Raw genomic sequence first — 20,001 nt, 5'->3', positions numbered from 1 at the left:
TGAGCAAGACTGGGCATGCTCAGAGAAGAAAAAACACACGGAAAGTAAACCAGCACATGACATCACTTCTGAAGTAGATTTTTGTTGGCCAACAAAAGTCCAATGCAAGTCTAGAGCACATTTCAACCAACACAACAACACTGGACAAAAGTCGGCCGATCGGTCGGACGATAATCGTTGCGTGTGTACGAGGCATTAGTTAGGTAAGAAACAGAAGCATTTACTTGTGATAGAGGACATGTTTTCCAGGTGGCCTGAAATATTTGTAACCTCAAAAGAGGATGCTTAGACAGTGGTAAAAATCCTCATGCAGGAAATAATCTCAAGGTGGGGGTTGTCCCTTGCAGATAAACTCTGATAATGGTCCTGCTTTCCCAGCAAAGGTATGTCAAGATCTGGTGAAAACACTTAAGATTGACTGGAAATTTCACATACTACTACCATCAAAGTTCAGGCATAGTGGAAAGGATGAACAGAACCCTAAAGGATAAAATAAGGAAAGCTACAGGGGGCACATATAGCAACTGGAAGAGGGTCCTACCAGCAATTTTAGCAGAGGTTAGAATGACCCCCCTCCAAGAAAACAGGATATTCTCCTTTTGAGATCCTAATGGGAAGGCCGTTCCCCACCCCATGGGCCAGACAGCCACTTATGATAGAAAGAGGGGACCTTGATCTTATTCAGGAAGAGTACTGTATATACTTGAGTATAAGCCAACCCGAGTATAAGCCGAGGCCCCTAATTTTACCACAAAAAAATGGGGAAAATGATTGACTCGAGTATAATCCTAGGGTGAGAATGCAGGGCTGCAGGCATGGTACAGGACAATGCAGGGCTGCAGGCATGGTACAGGGCAATGCAGTGCTGCGGGCATGGTGCAGGGCTGCGGGCATGGTACAGGACAATGCAGGGCTGCAGGCATGGTACAGGGCAATGCTGTGGGCATGGTACAGGAAAATGCTGTGGGCATAATACAGGACAATGCAGTGCTGTGGGCATAGTACAAGAGAATGCGGGGCTGCGGGCATGGTACAGGTGTACCATGCCCGCAGCACTGCATCCCTTGTAGTATGCCCGCAGCCCCGCATAATGACAGGTAGTGTGGCCGTGTTTCACTTACCTGTTCTAGAAGCGTTTTCAATTTAAAAATGGTGCCGCCCGGTGCCGACGTGTCATGGCACATGCGCCGCCGCCGCTCAGGAAACCTTGTATACGTTCGGCTATTCCCGGGAATAGCCGAATGTGTATGGCCTGTCCCGAGCGGTGGCGGTGGCGCATGCGTGGTGACACGTTGGCTCCGTCCAGCGCCATTTTTAAATGTAAAGCACGTCGGGCCGGCCGGGGACATTTTTTTTTTGTTGACTTGAGTATAAGCCGAGGGGGACATTTTCAGCAAAAAAAAATTGTGCTGAAAAACTCGGCTTATACTCGAGTATATACGGTATGTAAGAAAACTTATTGAAACGTTGGATAAAGTTGAAAGAAATGTTGCTTGCACCTCTCCTTTTTCTTCACAGGAACCTACACACCCTTTCCAGGTGGGTGACACCGTGGTGGTCCAGCAATTGAACGGCACTAAAAAGAAGGAGTATCCCTTTGGATCCCCAACCACAGTAATCGCAGTTACCCGTACAGCTATTTTGGTAGAGGGACAACAGGCCTGGATACATGCCAGTCGTGTGAAGAAGGTGGACCAAACACCTAAGAGGAAGATGAAAGACAGAGGAGGTGAAGCAAGCAGTGAAAGTCCTCGAATAGTGAGTGAAGCAGGTGGATTAGACTCTGAAAAAGATGACCTCGCTTGTTTCACCACAGACTTCCGGGAAGGCATTTTGCCTCCTATTCCTGATCACTTTGATTGTGTTCCTACCCACATGGATCATAACTAACTGTATATATCACCCTGAGGACTTGGGTGCCATAAAAGGCATATGTGGAGCACAACCTATATATGACACACATAACCGGTCAAAAAGGGAATCATTGTGAGAAAGTGAGCTAGAGGAAGGGTCAGCCACGTTCCATGGTAAAATGTTACTGATGAAGTTCAAATACGTATATGCACAAAAATCAGGTTATAAGAAGTGCTGTAGTAAACTGCATCCTAATAAAGCCCATATTCTCCTTATGGCTGTACCTTTAAATATTACCCAATTTAGGACTGCTCACATTGCTGCTACTGTAGCAAGGTGGCAGCCCTGGGTCTAGCAATGTAGACCTACTTCACTAGATTCCCTGCTGTCTCTGCGGCGGGCGCGCGCCGCCGGAGGCTCACTCCCGCTGTGTTCAGACACAGCTTGAGTTGGGACGGAGGAGGAGAGGCGGCGATCACCGCCTCTCTGTCCCGATCGTTGGGGAAAGACTGAGAAGATCCGCCCACTTGTGTAAACAAAGCAGGCGGATCTCCTATGTGACCTGCAGGGACAGATCACAGGATTCAACATAGCTCAACCTGCGATCTCTGTGTGTGTCACACAACCCCCTACCCCCACACACGTCAGTAAGCATGAGGCACTCATTTAACCCTTTGACCACCAACAGTGTTAACCCCTTCCCTGCCAGTGTCATTATTACACTAACAGTGCATATTTATAGCACTGATTACTGTAGTAATGTCACTGGTCCCCCCAAAAGTGTCAAAAATGTCAGTTATGGGTCCGATCTGTCCGCCGCAATGTCGCAGTCCCGCTAAAAATCGCAGATCGCCGCCATTACTAGTAAACAAAATAAACAATAAAAATAACAAATCTTTCCCATAGTTAGTAAACGCAATAACTTTTGAGCAAACCAATCAAAATACGCTTATTGAGTTTTTTTTTTTTTTTTTTCAAAAATATGTAGCAGAAAACAAATTGGCCTAAAATGTTAAAAATATTTTCTTAACCACTTTAAGACCGGAGGATTTTCCTGCTTAACGTCCAGGCCACTTTTTTCAACTTGGCACTGCGCGACTTTAACTGACAATTGCGCGTTTTTTTTCCCACAAACAGAGCAGATCCGCCTGCTTTGTTTACACAAGCAGGCGGATTCCCTCAGTCTTTCCCCGACGATCGGGGAAGAGCGGTGGTGATCACCACATCTCCTTCCCTGGCCCGACTCCGTGTCTAAACACAGCGGGAGCGAATGTCCGGTGGCGCGCGCGCGCCGCCGAGAGAGGGAGGTATCTGGCGATGTAGGTCTATGCCGCTGGACCCAGCCGAGCCACTCTGCTGCAGTAGTAGCAATGTGAGCGGTCGGCAAGTGGTTAAACAAAACCTTGTCTATTTTTCCCTCCCTGATAATGTACGTACTATACTATTCCAATTTATAATCGCAGCACAGGACAAGTATACTCATGAGCATATTGCTAAGCAGTCATTTGCACTAGGACAAAGTATCTATGTGTGTTGTAAGGAGGTATGTTATCCTTGGGTTCCCCCCCATGTCCCAGGATGGCGTTATTTAGCCTCTTTAGTCCCGATTATGTGAGTAATGGGTAACAATAAGGAAGAACACCTACTTGAGGCCAGTATGCATCCAAGATACCCTCTTAGGCATAAAACAAAGAGAGAATTGTTCACTAAGGGAGATGAGGCCTGGGCCTGGTTCTCTTCATGGACAGGGTGGGGAATAGATATGACGAGAAAGCTAAATAATCATTCCTTGTTCAGTTTATTCATAAACAGCATTGAGGTCGGGATCAGTAGTTCGATATCAGTTTTTGCAGATGACACAAAATTGGGCAGGGCAATAACTGCACAGCATGAAGCAGATATCCTACAGAATGACCTGGACAAAATAACGGAGTGGGCAACGACATGGCAAATGAGGTTTAATGTGGAGAAATGTAAGGTTTTGCACTTGGGGACTAAAAACATAAAAGCACAATACACGTTAGGAAGGGGAACCCTTGGGGGAATCAAAAATGGAGAAAGATCTGGGAGTCTTGGTAGAGGATAAACTAGGCAATAGCAAGCAATGTCAAGCGGCAGCTGCCAAACCCTGCAGAATATTAGCATGCATAAAGAAAGGGATGTATTCCAGAGATAAGACTATAATCCTTCCACTTTATAAAACTCTGGTCCGACCGCATCTTGAGTATTCTGTCCAGTTCTGGTCGCCAATCCTCAGGAGGGATGTGTTGGAGCTGGAGAGAGTCCAGAGAAGGACAACTAAACTGATTAGGGGATTGGAGGACCTTAATTATGAAGAGCATCTGCAATCGCTTAATTTATTCTCCCTGGAGAAGAGAGGGGACATGATAGCAATTTACAAATACCTCAATGGTGATCTCAGCATAGAAAAAAGAAAGCTATTCAATCGCAAGGATTGCAGGAGGACGCGAGGACAAACAATGCGATTAGCGGAGAAGGGTTTTAACCTCAGGCAAGGCGGAGGGTTCTTTACTGTTAGGGCAACAAGATTGTGGAATTCTCTACCACAAGAGGTGGTTTCTGCGGGAAGTATGGCTACTTTCAAAAGACTCTTAGACGTACATCTCAAGAATCAGAACATTCAGGGGTATGAGAGATGATTGTGGCCACGCACACCTACACAGGTTGAACTGGATGGACTATTTTCTTTATTCAACCTCAACTACTATGTAACTCTAGGATTATCGATGATATCATGGAAAAGAACTCAGATGATATCATTGGTTTATAAGGTATTGAGCAAAGAGCACTCAGAAAGAAGGTAGAATTACATGACCTGACCATTGAAAGCATGAGTGCAGCACTGACTGGTCTCTGTGAACACACGGAGGACTATGAGTGTTGTACTTGGATATACAATACTAGTATGGAGGTGCCTGAGTATTATGATATAATTGCACAACATCGGAAAGAAGTTAATAAGTTACATAGTAGGTGAGGTTGAATAAAGACAATAGTCCATCCAGTTCGACCTGTGTAGGTGTGTGTAGCCGTAATCATCTCTCATGCATCTGAATGTTTTTCTCCTTGAGATGTATGTCTAAGAGTCTTTTGAAAGCCACCATACTTCCTGCAGAAACCACCTCTTGTGGTAGAGAACTCCACAATCTTGTAGCCCTAACAGTAAAGAACCCCCCACGTTGCCTGAGGTTAAAACGCTTCTCCTCTAATCGCATTGTATGCCCTAGAGTCCTCATGTAATCCCTTCGACTGAATAGCTGTTTTTGTATGCCGAGATCACCATTGAGATATTTATAAATTGCTATCATGTCCCCTCTCAGGCGTCTCTTCTCCAGGGAGAATAAATCAAGCGATTGCAGACACTCTTCATAATTAAGGTCTTCCAATCCCCTAATCAGTTTAGTTGCCCTTCTCTGGACTCTCTCCAGCTCCAACACATCCCTCCTGAGGACTGGCGAGTTGCAAGAAGAAGCCCGTAACATTGGACATGATTGGGATCCTCTAAAAAGTCTAGGGGGTTTTGGGCTTGGAGGAATATTTTCCTGGTTAAAAGATATCACTGTGACAATTTTTATGGTTTTACTTTTCTTTATTATTTTTATATGCATGTTTTAAGCTTATTATGTGTTTAATTACTAAAGCTACTCGAACCCCTGACCCAGGTGCTGGAGGTAAAGCTCACCTTAGTTTTTATTATAGTAAAAGTTCTTATTTTATAAGTGTAGAAATGTAGTAAGTCATATTCATGACTTAAGAGGGGATTGTAATAGGGCATATAATCAACTGTGACTCAATTTTGAAGTTATTATATTTTAAAGTTAGAATGTAGGGTCTTACTTTACATGTTTGTTCTGCTTACTCTGTACCGCCCCCCCCCCCCCCCCCCATGGGCTGCTGTGGTTAAGCTACTTCCTGAACTGTGTTCTTATCTTCTTGCACTGCCGTTACCAGCTGTAAAATTGTGGCTAAACAGAATTGTATACGTCAGAAGTGATATTATTCCTCCCCTCCTTCCTATTTCCTTTGTCTTTTAAAGCTACAATTTGAAGAAAGAATTCAGACTTGCTTGAACCATTAAGCCTGCAGTGTTCAATACGGGTCTCCAGAATTCTGAAGGGTCATGGTGGGTTACAAAAGAAAGGGTGGTCGGCTGTCCATTTATAATTCCTTTCAGTGACCAATGGGAGAAGGACCCCCTTATATCAGTGGTCAGTGGGAGAAGGACCCCCTTACATCATCGTCGGTGGGACGACTGCCCCCCTTACGAATCATTGATGTCAGTTGTTACTGAGAGACAGAAATTGTTCATTGCTCAAGGAACCCCTATAAACCTTTAGAGGAACCCTGGCTGAGAAAGGCTGGACTAGGCAGTAATATATTTCTCTCCCCCTTGGTGGGAGTAGAGATGACCCCATCTATAAGGATATACAGTACATACACACACAGCACAAGGCCGTGTTCGCACTACGAGGCGTTTCTCGGGGCTGCAGTTCCTCTGAGCTCCACAAGGTGGTGATCTCACTTCTACCCAGACAGGAAGTCTCTATGGAAGACAGGAAGTGATGTCAGGGATAAATAGGAAGTTCCGGGTGAAAGGTGAGTCGGGAGGAAGTAGTGAGGAGACATTGCTGGAAGTGGCAGCAGAGGAGGTAATAAGATCTTATTTTCTATTTACACCCAGTAACTACCCCCCCCCCCCCCCGTCATGTCCGTCCTCTTCCTCCATAGTCACTGTGATGTCTTTTATCTCCAGCAGATGATGATCACACATATATAGTGTGGAAACCTAGATTAACCCCTTCAGGGTCAGAACATTTCCCCCACTTACAAATATATTTTTATCCTTACCTGTCTAGACAGAAACCTGTATAGATCGAGTGACAGAACGAATGAGGATGAAGGAGGACCGGAGTCACATGACTGAGAAGATACTAAACCTCACCCTGGAGATCATATACCTGCTGACCGGAGAGGTGAGGAGGATTCTGGGAGGTGACATGAATGACATCACTCTTATCTCTATTAATAAAACACAGATCTGACGGGAGAGGTGAGGAGGATTCTGGGATTCTAACATGATATTCCTATTGGTTCTCCAATACAGAGATTTCCTCTTCTGAAGTCAGGTGATCATATGACCATCACAGTGCCTCCATGTGACTCCCTAAAACCTGAGAGACACAACATGCAGAAGATTCTAGAAGTCACCAAGAAGATGATGGAGCTGCTGACAGGAGAGGTGAGCGGTGCTGGGTATTCTGGGCCAAGAGTTGTGTCTGGGTGGTGACTGCATCGCTGTAAGTATCAGGTTTCTAAATGGTTTCACTGTCTATTTGTCTATGTAGGAGTATTTAGAAGGACACAAGGATCTCTACAAGGACGTCATGATGGAGAAGCAGCCGCCCCTCACATCACCGGGTAAGAGGAGACTTTATTGTAAAGGAGAGAGCAGTATGGAGGCTCCACCTAGATCTCCCATCATCTGATAAACACATATTAACAATGTATTCAGTCAGTGTGTGTCAGGGCTGGGCTCCTGCTACTTAACTAGCAGCTCTTTTCTTTCAGTGCTCAGAGGCTGCTCAGCTGTCGGGTAGTTTTCAGCCGCTCATTACCACAGTGACTCACCTGGTTAACATTTCCTGCCTCATTAGTCCAGCCTACAGCCAGCCCCATTTTGCTTTTAAAGCAGCTTAGCTTATTTCCTCCTTGCCCTTGCGTGGTCTTTGATCTCCAGTGTGTTCCTGTGTATGACTTGCCATGGCTGACTTCTCTTCCGATACCTGTTCCTGATTTTTTTCTCCTGACTACGCTGACTTCTGATTTCCTCCCTCATCCTTGCTCATCTGAATACCATTCTGGCATCCACACCTTGGCTTCTGTTTTTAAATACGTTCCTTTTTGCTATTTAATTAAAGGTGTGATTTTAACTGCACTTTCTGTCTCCGCCTGGTTCATGATTCCTGACATTACGCAAGGGCCATGAACTCTATTTTTTCCTGATTGGACAAGCAGGACCACCACATGGATCAGTTTGCCATAGCATTACAAACGCTGCTGGTTCGAACTGCTCATCTGGATCCTCCTACCCTGGCTGCTCTGATACAATCAGTATTCCAAACCATCTCTGCTGCTGCTCCTGTCTCTGTTTAAGCAGCCACCTCTAATACTTCCTCTATAAGAGGTATTCTCCTCTTCTCCAGAGTTTTGGGGGGCGATCAAGCTCAATGCAGAAGGTTTCTCAACCAGGTTGGAATATATTTTGAGATGTTGCCCCAGGGCATTCCCTATGGACAGAAGCAAAGTAGTCTTCATTATTTCTTTGCTTTCTGGCAAAGCCTTGACTTGGGCAAACCCTCTATGGGAGACACAAAAACCCCTTGTCCAGAACTACCCTGAGTTTGTGGCCTCCTTTAAAAGGGTATTTGATATTCCCACTCACTCCACCTTTGCTGCCAAAAGCCTCATGTCCATTAAACGGAGTACAAGAACTGTTGCCGACCGCCATTGAATTCTGTACTCTGGCAGCAGAGGTTGGTTGGAACAATGAAACGATGTAGAATGACTGCACTTTCCATTGACATTTAAGATGAGATTGCAAGTCGAGATATACTTGGAAGCCTTGAGGAGTTGACCTCGTCTGTCATTCTCATCAAAACCAAAATCAGAAATCCTCCTGTAGGTTTGGCCCAAGCTTTGCATTCCCACCCATGCCTCCCGGGTCCGAGCCCCCCAGTGAAGTAGCACCCATGTAACTGGGCTTCACGTTTTTCTCTCCTGAAGAGAGGGCATTTAAGAGAAGGGAAAGGTTGTGCCTTTACTTTGGCCAAGCAGGTCACCTATTGAGGTCTTATCCAACCTGTCCGGGAAACGCCCGCACCTGAGGTCCTGTAGGAGACAGGCCTTAGTTTTTGCGCCTCTAGCTATCCGGAAAGGTAAGCATCTAGTTCCAGTTACCCTTTCCTGGTCTAGTCGATTCTGGGGATGCAGGTTTGTTCGTAGATAGTGCCTGTTTGGTGTAGCACTCGATACCACTGCAGCTTCGTGCCTCACCACTTACCATTGGGGCTATTGAGACCTCTACAGCCTGCCCATGTGACCCATGAAATCACTCCGTTGACCATGGCTGTAGGGGCTCTTCACCATAAGATAATCCAATTTCAAGTAATTTCCTTACCTCATTACCCAGTTGTCATTGGTTATCCTTGGTTACAGAGGCCCAATCCCTCTTTTGATTTGCATAGTGCAGAGTTTCTGTCATGGTCCCCATGATGCACTAATACATCTTTTCAGAAAGTAATTAAGATCATGTGCACGTCTTCAGTCTCTTTATTGCCAGAGGAGAACCATGAATTCTGTGATGTCTTTGACAAAGGTCAGGCCGGTATTTTGGCACATCGGCCTTTTGAGTGCACAGTTGTCCTTCAACCCCGGTGCCATTGCTCCTCGTGGCCGGGTTTACCCTCTGTCTGTATCAGAGGAGAAGGCAATGGATGCTGTGATTTCACTATCCCAGGGGTTCATCCGTAAATCCTCTTCTGCCAGTGCTGGCTTTTTATTTGTGAAAAAAAAGTGGTCAACTGAGTCTCTGTATCGATTTATAGGGGTCTCATTCGCATTACTGGTAAAAATTCTTATCCGATCCCATTGATAACTGAATTATTTGACTGCCTCAAGGGAGCAACGGTCTTCACTAAGCTCGATTTGCGAGGGGCATACAATCTTGTGAGGATTACAGAGGGCCACGAATGGAATTGTAATACTAGGTCCGGACACTACGAATTCCTCATAATTCCCTTTGGTCTCTGCAGTTTTAAAGGAATTTGGGGATCTCAGGGATCTGCTGACCAGTCCCATGCTCTCTCGCTTCCTGGGATCCATCATGTGTGCATCGGTCCTCCCAGATATGCTGCAGTAATGTGTGGTGGTTAATGATATTTTCATACTGTATATTGTTTATCCCTAGAGAACGACCACACAGGCGTCTCCCGTGTGCTACAGAAGATGAGAGAAAGCAACCTCTATTGCAAGTTGGAAAAGTGAGACTTCCATGAACAGGTTACATTCATGGGTTATGTCATTTCTTCTGCCAGGTTTTTGATGGACCTAGAGAAGCCATCTGCAGTCCCAAAGTGGCTTTGGCCTAGAGGTCTACGTGCTCTACAACATTTTCTTGGTTTTGCCAATTATTATCAGAAAGGTATTGGTAATTTCTCTTCTCTGGTCAAACCCCTGACTGATACTGTTTGACCAAAAAAGAGGGCAACCCACAGAATTGGTCCCCGGAATCCATTACAGCTTTTGAATCCCTCAAGGCCACTTTTGCTGCAGTTCCAGTGCTGGAACATCCTGATCCCATGTTACCCGTCATTCTTGAAGTTGATGCGTCTGAGACTGGAGTAGGCGCTTTCCTGTCTCAACCTCCTACCCCTGAGAGTTCTATCCATCCTTGTGGCTACTTTTCTAAAAAATTGTCTCTAGCTGAACGAAATTCTGAAACTGGGGACAGAGAATTATTAGCCATAATTTTAACTCTTAAAGAATTGAGTCATCTCCTCAAGGGTACTACTGTGCTGGTCCTAATTTTGACTGACCATAAGACTCTCGCATTTTTGTCTGAGGCCTGACGTTTATCTCCTAGAAGGGCTTGGTGGGCCCTTTTTCTGTCAAGCATCAATGACATAGTCTCATTCTTACCTGATACAAAGAATATAAGGATAGATGCATTATCACAGCAGTTTTCCTCCCCTTCCAAAATGGAGTCTGTTCCCACTCCTGTGATACCTTCAGACTGCATTTTGGCCATTATTGCTAGTCTCAGATCACCTTTGGGTGAGAGACTGATGCCCTCTCAGATCTCAGATCCATTCTTCTCCTGGAAAACCTCAAGACCACTGCTTTGTCCTCGAGAATCTCCGTACCCCTTTGCTCTAGACCTACCATTCTACCAAGGCATCTGGGCACCCAGGGAAAAATCAACTCATATGGCCTATGCCTCAACAATGCTGGTTGCCTAGTCTCTGTGCTCATGTAACCACCTTTGTAGCCTCCTTGTCCTGTGTGTGCTCAGAATAAAACACCACAACACCTTCCAGTGGGCCTTCTTCAACCCATACGCAGTGCAGAGAGGCCTTGGATCCACTTGTCTATTGCTTTTATTATGGATTTATGCAACTCCCATAGCAACACAGTTATTCTTATGGTGATTGACCGTTTTTCAAAAATGTCACATTGCATTCCGCTAAAGAAGTTGCCTGTGTCTAAAGAACTGGCATCAATTTTCACTCGAGAATTCTTTCAGTTGTATGGGTTACCTAAAAGTTATCTCGGATAGGGGTAGCCAGTTGGTGTCCAAGTTTTGGCGAGCCTTTTGTGCACAGTTGGGAGTTCCGCTTTCCTTCTCCTCTGCATATCACCCACAGTCCAATGGGGCCACAGAATGGGCCGACCAAGCCTTGAAGCAGTTCTTGCATTGCTATATTTCTGACCCCCATAACACTGGTGGGACCTGTTACCTTGGGTGGAGTTTGCTCACAATAGCACCATCAATGCCGCCTCCTGATTATCTCAGTTTATGGTGAATTGTGAGTTCCAGCCATCCATGTTGCCTGATACTTTCGTTCCGCAAGGCATTTCTGCGTTAGAGCACCATCTTCAGGGACTCTGTTCCACTTTTGGGTGCAGGTCCAAGAATCCTTGCAACACTCCAGAGAGAGCTACAAACTTCATGTTGACTGCCGACGCCTACCTGCACCCTAATACCAAAATGGGCCTGGCTGTCTTTCCATAAGCTTTGATTCCGTGTTCCCTCACTAAAACTGGCACCTTGGTATATTGGGCCTTTCCGCATACTCTATAAGGTTAACCCAGTGGCCTACGCATTAGATCTTCCTTCCAACGTGCGTATTTACAACGTATTCCATGTTTCCTTATGTGGTATTGCTATACCATTTCTGTACCCCACCCTCGCCCACTTAGGGTTGACAACTATGTGGAATATGAGATACAATCTATCATTGACTCCCGTAGGTTTAGTGGACACATACGCGATCTAGTTCACCGGAGGGATAACGGTCTGGAGGAACTCTCTTGGGTCTCATCCTTGGACATATATGCTCCTGCCCTCCTCACCTGTACTATCCACTTACATTTTTCCCTCAAGCCTGGTGCCCTCCCGTGGGGGAGGGTTTGTTGTGGAAGAGGGTTCTGTCAGGGCTGAGCTCCTGCTACTTAACGAGCTGGTCTTATCTTTTAGTGCTCAGAAGCTGCTCAGCTGTCGGTTAACTACCAGCGAATCATTGTTACCACAGTGACTCACCTGGTTACTATTACCTGCTTCATTAGTCCAGCCTACAGTCAGACCCTTTTTTCTATTTAAGCAGCTTAGCTCATTTCCTCCTTGCCCTTGCTTGGTCTATGATATCCAGTGTGTTCCTGTGTATGACTTTCCCTGGTTGACTTCTCTTCCTATTCCTGTTCCTGATCTTGGCTCCTGATTACGCTGACTTCTGGTTTCTTGACCATGGCTCCTCTCATTACCCGCTCTGGCATCCAAATTCTGGCTTCTGTTTTTGACTACATTCCTGAACTGTGTTATTTTTGCTATTTCATTAAAGGTGGGATTTTTAACTGCACTTTCTGTCTTCGCCTGGTTTTTTGTCCCTGACAGTGTATGTGCTTCCTACAGATGGATCCAGAAATGGGAACCCACCAGAGAGATGTCCCTGTCCTCTGTATTCCTGGGATTCCACACGGGAAGATCACACCATCCCTCACCATCATCAGGTAGATGAGGAACAATCACTGATAGTATCATTAGGATCTGTACATTATCTGCATTGTTACCATTGATGTCATTTTTATTATATATTCAGAGTGGAAACCTGAGAGATTCTAAAGTTCAGGTTAAGGAAGAGATAAAAGAGGAGGATGATGAGGATGGGGTCATAGAGGAAGTACACAAAGATCTGTACCAGGACACCATGGTGGAGTCATCCAGCTACAGAAATCCACCAGAGAGATGTCCCCGTCCTCTGTATTCCCGGGATTTCACACAGGAAGGACATACCATCATTCACCATTACAAGGTTGGTAGGACGGAGAATCTAGAAAGTGATATCTAAAAACGTTTGGATTTTTTTTTTACGTGATCTTACAATTTTAAAACTTATATTTTACAGATGATAGTCTCTCTTATTTTCTTGGTTTAGGATGAAGATCTGATAGACATAAAAGTTGAGGTTAAATCAGAAGAAGAAGAGACGTATGTGAGGGATGATCAGCAGTCTATGGAGGAGGATGGAATAACGGGGACATTTATAGAGGAGGACACTCCTACACAGATCAGCACAGGTGGGTCATTAACACGAAATCCATTCCTCCACCCATACTGCTCACTGATTGGTCCAGAGTAGGGTGGGGACTGGGTGATATCAGCCTGTAATCCCCTGGTCACTTTCCTGAGCTGTGTTCCCCGTCCTGTATTCCTGTATTTCTCTCTGATAATCTTCCTTCTCTGTGCTGCAGACACAATTCATGTCTCTAGACTGGATTTATGGAAATTCTGGGGTTCAGCTGGCAGTAAAATGTTGATGTTCACCATAGACGTTGCTCATCCTAGACCCCTGGGGTATGTACCTTGGGTCTTCTGCCCCATGCCCGGGTCTAGCAAGATCTCTGACAGAACGATTCTCCCGGGGTTACTTGCTCTGTTATTTGCTGGCTGTGCCGGGTGGAGGGATATGTCTGTATAGTCTCACACCCAAGTCACTGAGTGCAGTCTCAAGAGATGGGAGGCAGTGGTGTGGAACCTCTGCAACTGATTACTGAACACAAATATTATGAGTCCTGACCCCTGCACTATATACTCTATGCTGTACATTTTAAATAACAATAGTGCAGCACTCTACCTGAACAAATCCTAAAGCAAATATTAGAAACCGATAATAAAAGTGTCTCTCTCATTAAAGTGCACAAATAATACATTGGTGAGACAAAATATACTTCTTGTGTTGGGAAAATGGCTATGAGTGATAGAGGGGGAGGGGACACTCGTCCTATAATCCCCTCATCACTGTCACTCCTATAAAAGACAGTTCTCGTTGTTTCCTCACTCTCTGACTAAGGTCCATGAATAAAGAAATGAACTGGTAGGAGATCAGAGGACCCATTTACTAGTTACCTTGAGGGGGGAATTGTAAGATCCTCAGAGACAAAGCTGTCTGATGTGGGCAGGTCCTGGTTTAGGGGAACCAATCTGCTGATGTCTAGTAATAATCTTTGTATTTCTATTTTAGTAGATGGACGGGAGATGAGGAAAACCTCAGAGGATTGTCTCACTTTGTCTCCAGACTGTAAAGTAGAAGATGAGGACATCACACAGTATAGTCCAGGAGAAAACCCGGCTACTTCAAATGTCCATCCGGCACCACACAGTGTAGATGGACCATCGTATTCCTCTTATCCTGAGGAACCTCAGACTGTGAGGGACAGTGCCGGACCATCGTATTCCTCTTATCCTGAGGAACCTCAGACTGTGAGGGACAGTGCCGGACCATCGTATTCCTCCTATCCTGAGGAACCTCAGACTGCGAGGGACAGTGCCGGACCATCATATTCCTCTTATCCCGAGGAACCTCCGACTGTGAGGGTTAGTGCCGGACCATCGTATTCCTCTTATCCTGAGGAACCTCAGACTGTGAGGGACAGTGCCGGACCATCGTATTCCTCTTATCCTGAGGAACCTCAGACTGTGAGGGACAGTGCCGGACCATCGTATTCCTCTTATCTTGAGGAACCTCAGACTGTGAGGGACAGTGCCGGACCATCGTATTCCTCTTATCCTGAGGAACCTCATACTGTGAGGGACAGTGCCGGACCATCGTATTCCTCTTATCCTGAGGAACCTCAGACTGTGAGGGACGGTGCCGGACCATCGTATTCCTCTTATCCTGAGGAACCTCATACTGTGAGGGACGGTGCCGGACCATCGTATTCCTCTTATCCTGAGGAACCTCAGACTGTGAGGGATGGTGCCATCCTTCCAACACATAACAGGTTTCCCTGTCCTGAGTGCGGGAAGAGTTTCCAATTTCTCTCCAAACTTAATGTGCATAAAAGATCTCACACAGTTGAGAAGCCATATTCCTGTTCTGATTGCGGAAAGTGTTTTTCAGTGAAGTCCAGTCTTTTTAGACACCAGAGAGCACACACAGGGGAGAAACCGTATTCCTGTACTGAGTGCGGGAAATGTTTCACAGTAAAATCAAAACTTGTCATACATCAGAGGTCTCACACGGAGGAGAAGCAATTTTCCTGTTCTGTGTGCGGGAAATTTTTTTCAGTGAAATCTAATCTTTATAGACATCAGAGATTGCACGCAGGTGAGAAACCATATTCCTGTCCTGAGTGCGGGAAATGTTTTTCACAGATAGCCCATCTTTACAGACATCAGAGTTTGCACACAGGTGAGAAACCGTTTTCCTGTTCTGAGTGCGGGAAATGTTTTTCACAGATAGCCCATCTTTACAGACATCAGAGACTGCACACGGGGGAGAAGCCATATTCCTGTCCTGAGTGCGGGACATGTTTTGTACGAAAATATCATCTTGTCACACATCAGAGGTCTCACACAGGTGAGAAGCCGTATTCCTGTCCTGAGTGCAGGAAATGTTTTTCTAGGAAGTCCCATCTTTCCAGACATCAGAGATCTCACACGGGGGAGAAGCCACTTTCCTGTTCTGAGTGCGGGAAATGTTTTTCAGATAAGTCTAATTTTTACAGACATCAGAGATCTCACACGGGGGAGAAGCCACTTTCCTGTCTTGAGTGTGGAAAATGTTTTATAGATAAATCAAAACTTGTCACACATCAGAGATCTCACACAGGGGAGAAGCCGTATTCCTGTCCTGATTGTGGGAAATGTTTTTCACAGACGTCCCATCTTTACACACATCAAAGACTGCACACAGGTGAGAAGCCGTATTCCTGTCCTGAATGCGGAAAATGTTTTTCACAGAAGTCCGATCTTTCCAGACATCAGAGATTGCACACGGGGGAGAAGCCGAATTCCTGTCCTGAGTGAGGGAATTGTTCCTCAGTGAAGTCCCATCTTCCTGTACATCAGGGGTCCCACACAACCCTGAAGATGTTTTAGTGCCTCGAGTGCGGGGAATGTGTTCTATCTGAATGTTGTGGGACATGTGGGGGAGAAGCACACCCTGATATACACCTCAGATATACTCCATGGCTGATCTTCATCATGTAAGAAACACTTCATAAGGAGATCAGAGATCACCAAAGACATGGATGAAGTGTTGTCCTGTGTTGGCCATTGATAGCAGGAGAAAAATAAAAATGGAGTCCTTACCTTTCATTGGCTGAGTGCATTTTGTGCGGGAGAGATTTAGAAGTCTATCATGAAAATGAAAACAAATAGTTGATTGAAGGTGGCACAGGTTTGCCTGGCCGTGCCGAAAATTGGCCATATTTTATATAACTCAGTGATTTTCTATGATCATCGCCTCCATCTAGTGCCCATCATTCTGTATCACAATATTTTTACAGATGGAGGAATTTCAGTAAAAATACTTCATTATGACCACCAGATGGAGCCGACAATCATAGGAAATCACTCTGCCAGTTACAATATGGGCAAAATTTGATCCGAGCTGGTCTAATGCTTGTCACACGCGTCCAACAAATCTTCTGTACATTGACCCCTTGGTTTCCTCCATCAGGCATGGTTTCCTACAAATACCCGAGATATTCTACCCATGTACTTATAAGTGCAGTGGACATCGAAGAACATAAACCAACAATATTACACCAACCACTGATTCCAAACCAAAATACTGAAATTGGACATCAGCGCAATCAACATTTCGTATGTAGGTGCTGTGACATGGCATTTATGTACATGGGAACTTGGGAAATATTTGGGAGGTAGTTTAGGTTCTTGGTGGTAACTTGAATGTTTTCCAACTTGATTGCTATAAAACAGACTTCCTAAGCAAAGGGCCAGTTTAGTGTCCTTCAGACTTTAGGGGGGCCAGTAGAAGTAGAAAATTCCCCACTGTCAGTGAGAGTAAACACTTCCCTTGAGTTTGGTGGTCAGTAGGAGTAAAAAAAAAAATGACAAAGCGCATGTAGCTAGTAGGAGTAATCATGCCCCATCATTGGTATTGGTGGGAAGAATAAAGCCCCACTACTGGTGTCAATGGAAGGAATGGTGCCTCAACTTTGTTGACAGTGGGAGGAATAGTGGCTCGTATCAATAGGAGGAATAGTGAACCGAGGGCTGGATAAAGGCAAGCAAAAGACCACCTCCGGCTCGCGGGCCAGAGTTTGGAGACCACTGCTATGGAATAATGGACTATTAGACTCCTCCATATGTTAGCACTTTGTTGGGACAGGTTCTCTTTAATGAGTTTATTGAATCTTCATGTGTCTCCTGCCTTCCGCTGAAGATAATGGAGAGCAGACTGGGCTCCGTTCACAGCTTCTTGGTCAACAGCGTCTCTAATGAGATGAGGGGAGGGAAAGAAGGCACTAGACTGGCTAAGGCAAGGGTCTTCAAACTATGGCCCTCCAGTTGTTCAGGAACTACAATTCCCATCATGCCTAGTTATGTATGTGAATGTCAGAGTTTTACAATGTCTCATGGGATGTGTAGTTCCGCAACAGCTGAAGGGCCGTAGTTTGAGGATCCCTGGTATGGTGTAGAACAATTTAATATAAAAAAATATATAAACAAAAAACAAAATGCACTCACAAAATATGTGGGGGCGACAGGGACAGTGGAGGAAATGCTTTCCAGGATGGTCCTAGAGGAGCAGCTGGTAACACTTCAGGGGGGGGGAACCCGCAGTACGAGGAAAGCTGACAGTCCACGGGAGCAGTCAAGGGTGAGTCGAGGCCGAAGAAGCCGAGTGGAGGAAATGCTTTCCCGGATGGTCCTAGAGGAGCAGCTGGCAACACTTCGTGGGGGAAACCGCAGTACGAGGAAAGCTGACAGTCCAAGGAAGCAGTCAAGGGTGAGCCGAGGCTGGAGAAGCCGAGTGAAGGAAATGCTTTCTGGGATGGTCCTAGAGGAGCAGCTGGCAACACTTCGGGGAGAAACCGCAGTACAAGGAAAGCTGACAGTCCACGGGAGCAGTCAAGGGTGAGCCGAGGCTGGAGAAGCCGAGTGGAGGAAATGCTTTCCCGGATGGTCCTAGAGGAGCAGCTGACAACACTTCGGGGGGGGGGGGGGGACCGCAGTACGAGGAAAGCTGACAGTCCAAGGAAACAGTCAAGGGTGAGCCAAGGCCGGAGATGCCGAGTGGAGGAAATGCTTTCTGGAATGGTCCTAGAAGAGCAGCTGGCAACACTTTGGGGGGACCACAGTACGAGGAAAGCTGACAGTCCAAGGGAGCAGTCAAGGGTGAGCCAAGGCCGGAGAAGTTGAGGACCACTGGCCAGATGATTTCAGAGCTGCAGTGGACGCCTGGGAAGCTGTGGCGGATGACTGCAAAGATCCTACAGCCTGTGTGGGCGACCTGTCAGCCCAATGATCGGCAGCTAATAAGGACGTCTTTTCGAGGCAAGCCAATCCCTCATTCATCATCCTGTCAGGTCAGGTAGCCTACAGGAATTTATACAGGCAGCTATTAACCCTGTTCACTCCAGGTCAGCAACGGCAATCAATGAAAGTCCCAAAATGAGATTCCGAAGTTCCGGGAGGAGCTGCTGCAATTACTAAACTGAAAGTAGGGGAAAAAATATATACACTATATTGTGAAAAGTATTGGGACGCCTGCCTTTACACACACATGAACTTTAATGGCATCCCAGTCTTAGTCCTTAAGGTTCAATATTGAGTTGGCCCCCACTTTGCAGCTATAACAGCTTTAACTCTTCTAGGAAGGCCGTCCACAAGGTTTAAGAGTGTGTCTATGGGAATGTTTCACCATTTTTCCAGAAGCGCATTTGTGAGGCCAGGCACTGATATTGGACAAGAAGGCCTGGCTTGCAGTCTCCACTTTAATTCCTCCCAAAAGCGTTCTATCAGGTTGAGGCCAGTCAAGTTCCTCCGCCCCAAACTCACTCATCCATGTCTTTATGGACCTTGCTTTGTGCACTGGTGTGCAGTCATGTTGGAACAGGAAGGGGCCATCCCCAAACTCTTCCCACAAAGTTGAGAGCATGAAATTGTCCAAAATGTCTTGGTATGCTGACGCCCTAAGAATTGCCTTTACTGGAACTAAGGGGCCGACCCAACCCCTGAAAAACACCCCCACACCATAATCCCCCCTCCACCAAATTATTTGGATCAGTGCACTGAGTCCTGACCTCAACCTGATAAAAAAACCTTTGGGAGGAATTAGAGTGAAGGCTGTAAACCAGGCCTACTCGTCCAACATCAATGTCTGACCCCACAAATGTGCTTCTGGTAGAATGGTCAAACATTCCCATAGACACTCCTAAACCTTGTGGACGGCCTTCCCAGAAGAGTTGAAGCTGTTATAGCTGCAAAGGGTGGGCCACCTAAATATTGAACCAGGCTCCAACTGCTGGATGTTTGGATGAGAGGGTTAAATCTGGCCATTCAATTTTGGGGAACTGCAAAAAGCTTGGGTTAGAGTCCAATTCATGGTCCATTTGAACCCAAAGCATCCCAAGTGAGAGACAACAACTATTCACTTTTCAAGTAACCCATATAAACCATTGGAGGAACCCTGGCTGAGAAAGGCTGGACTAGGCAATAATATATTTCTCTTCCCCTTGGTGGGAGTGGAGATGACCCCATCTATAAGGATATACAGTACATACACACACAGCACAAGGCCGTGTTCTCACTACGAGATGGTTCTCTGGGCTGCAGTTCTTCTGAGCTCCACAAGGTGGTGATCTCACCTCTACCCAGACAGGAAGTCTCTATGGAAGACAGGAAGTGATGTCAAATATAAGAAGGAAGTTTCGAGTTAGAGGTGAGTCGGAAGGAAGAAGAGAGGAGACGTTGCTAGAAGTGGCAGCAGAGGAGGTAATAAGATCTTATCTTCTATTTACACCCAGTAACCCCCCCCCCCCCCCACCCCGTCATGTCCGTCCTCTTCCTCCATAGTCACTGTGACCTCTTTTATCTCC

General features: G+C 45.9%; 1 protein-coding gene across 1 annotated transcript in view; it reads left to right on the top strand.

The window, feature by feature from the left end:
* The window catches only part of LOC309564465 (uncharacterized protein), a gene marked incomplete at both ends in the record, with an annotated part of 1,172,539 nt that overhangs the window by 103,884 nt on the left and 1,048,654 nt on the right, over positions 1 to 20,001 (top strand). Inside the window, 1 exon segment of the mRNA XM_082269095.1 lies at positions 15,389 to 15,899. Within this exon segment, the coding sequence (XP_082125221.1) occupies positions 15,389 to 15,899 (511 nt within the window).

This window comes from Pelophylax lessonae (genome assembly GCF_965119305.1).
Source record: "Pelophylax lessonae genome assembly, chromosome: 9".
NCBI lineage: Eukaryota > Metazoa > Chordata > Amphibia > Anura > Ranidae > Pelophylax > Pelophylax lessonae.
Note: the sequence above shows the minus strand (reverse complement) of the source record. Positions and strands in the feature narration are given on the sequence as shown.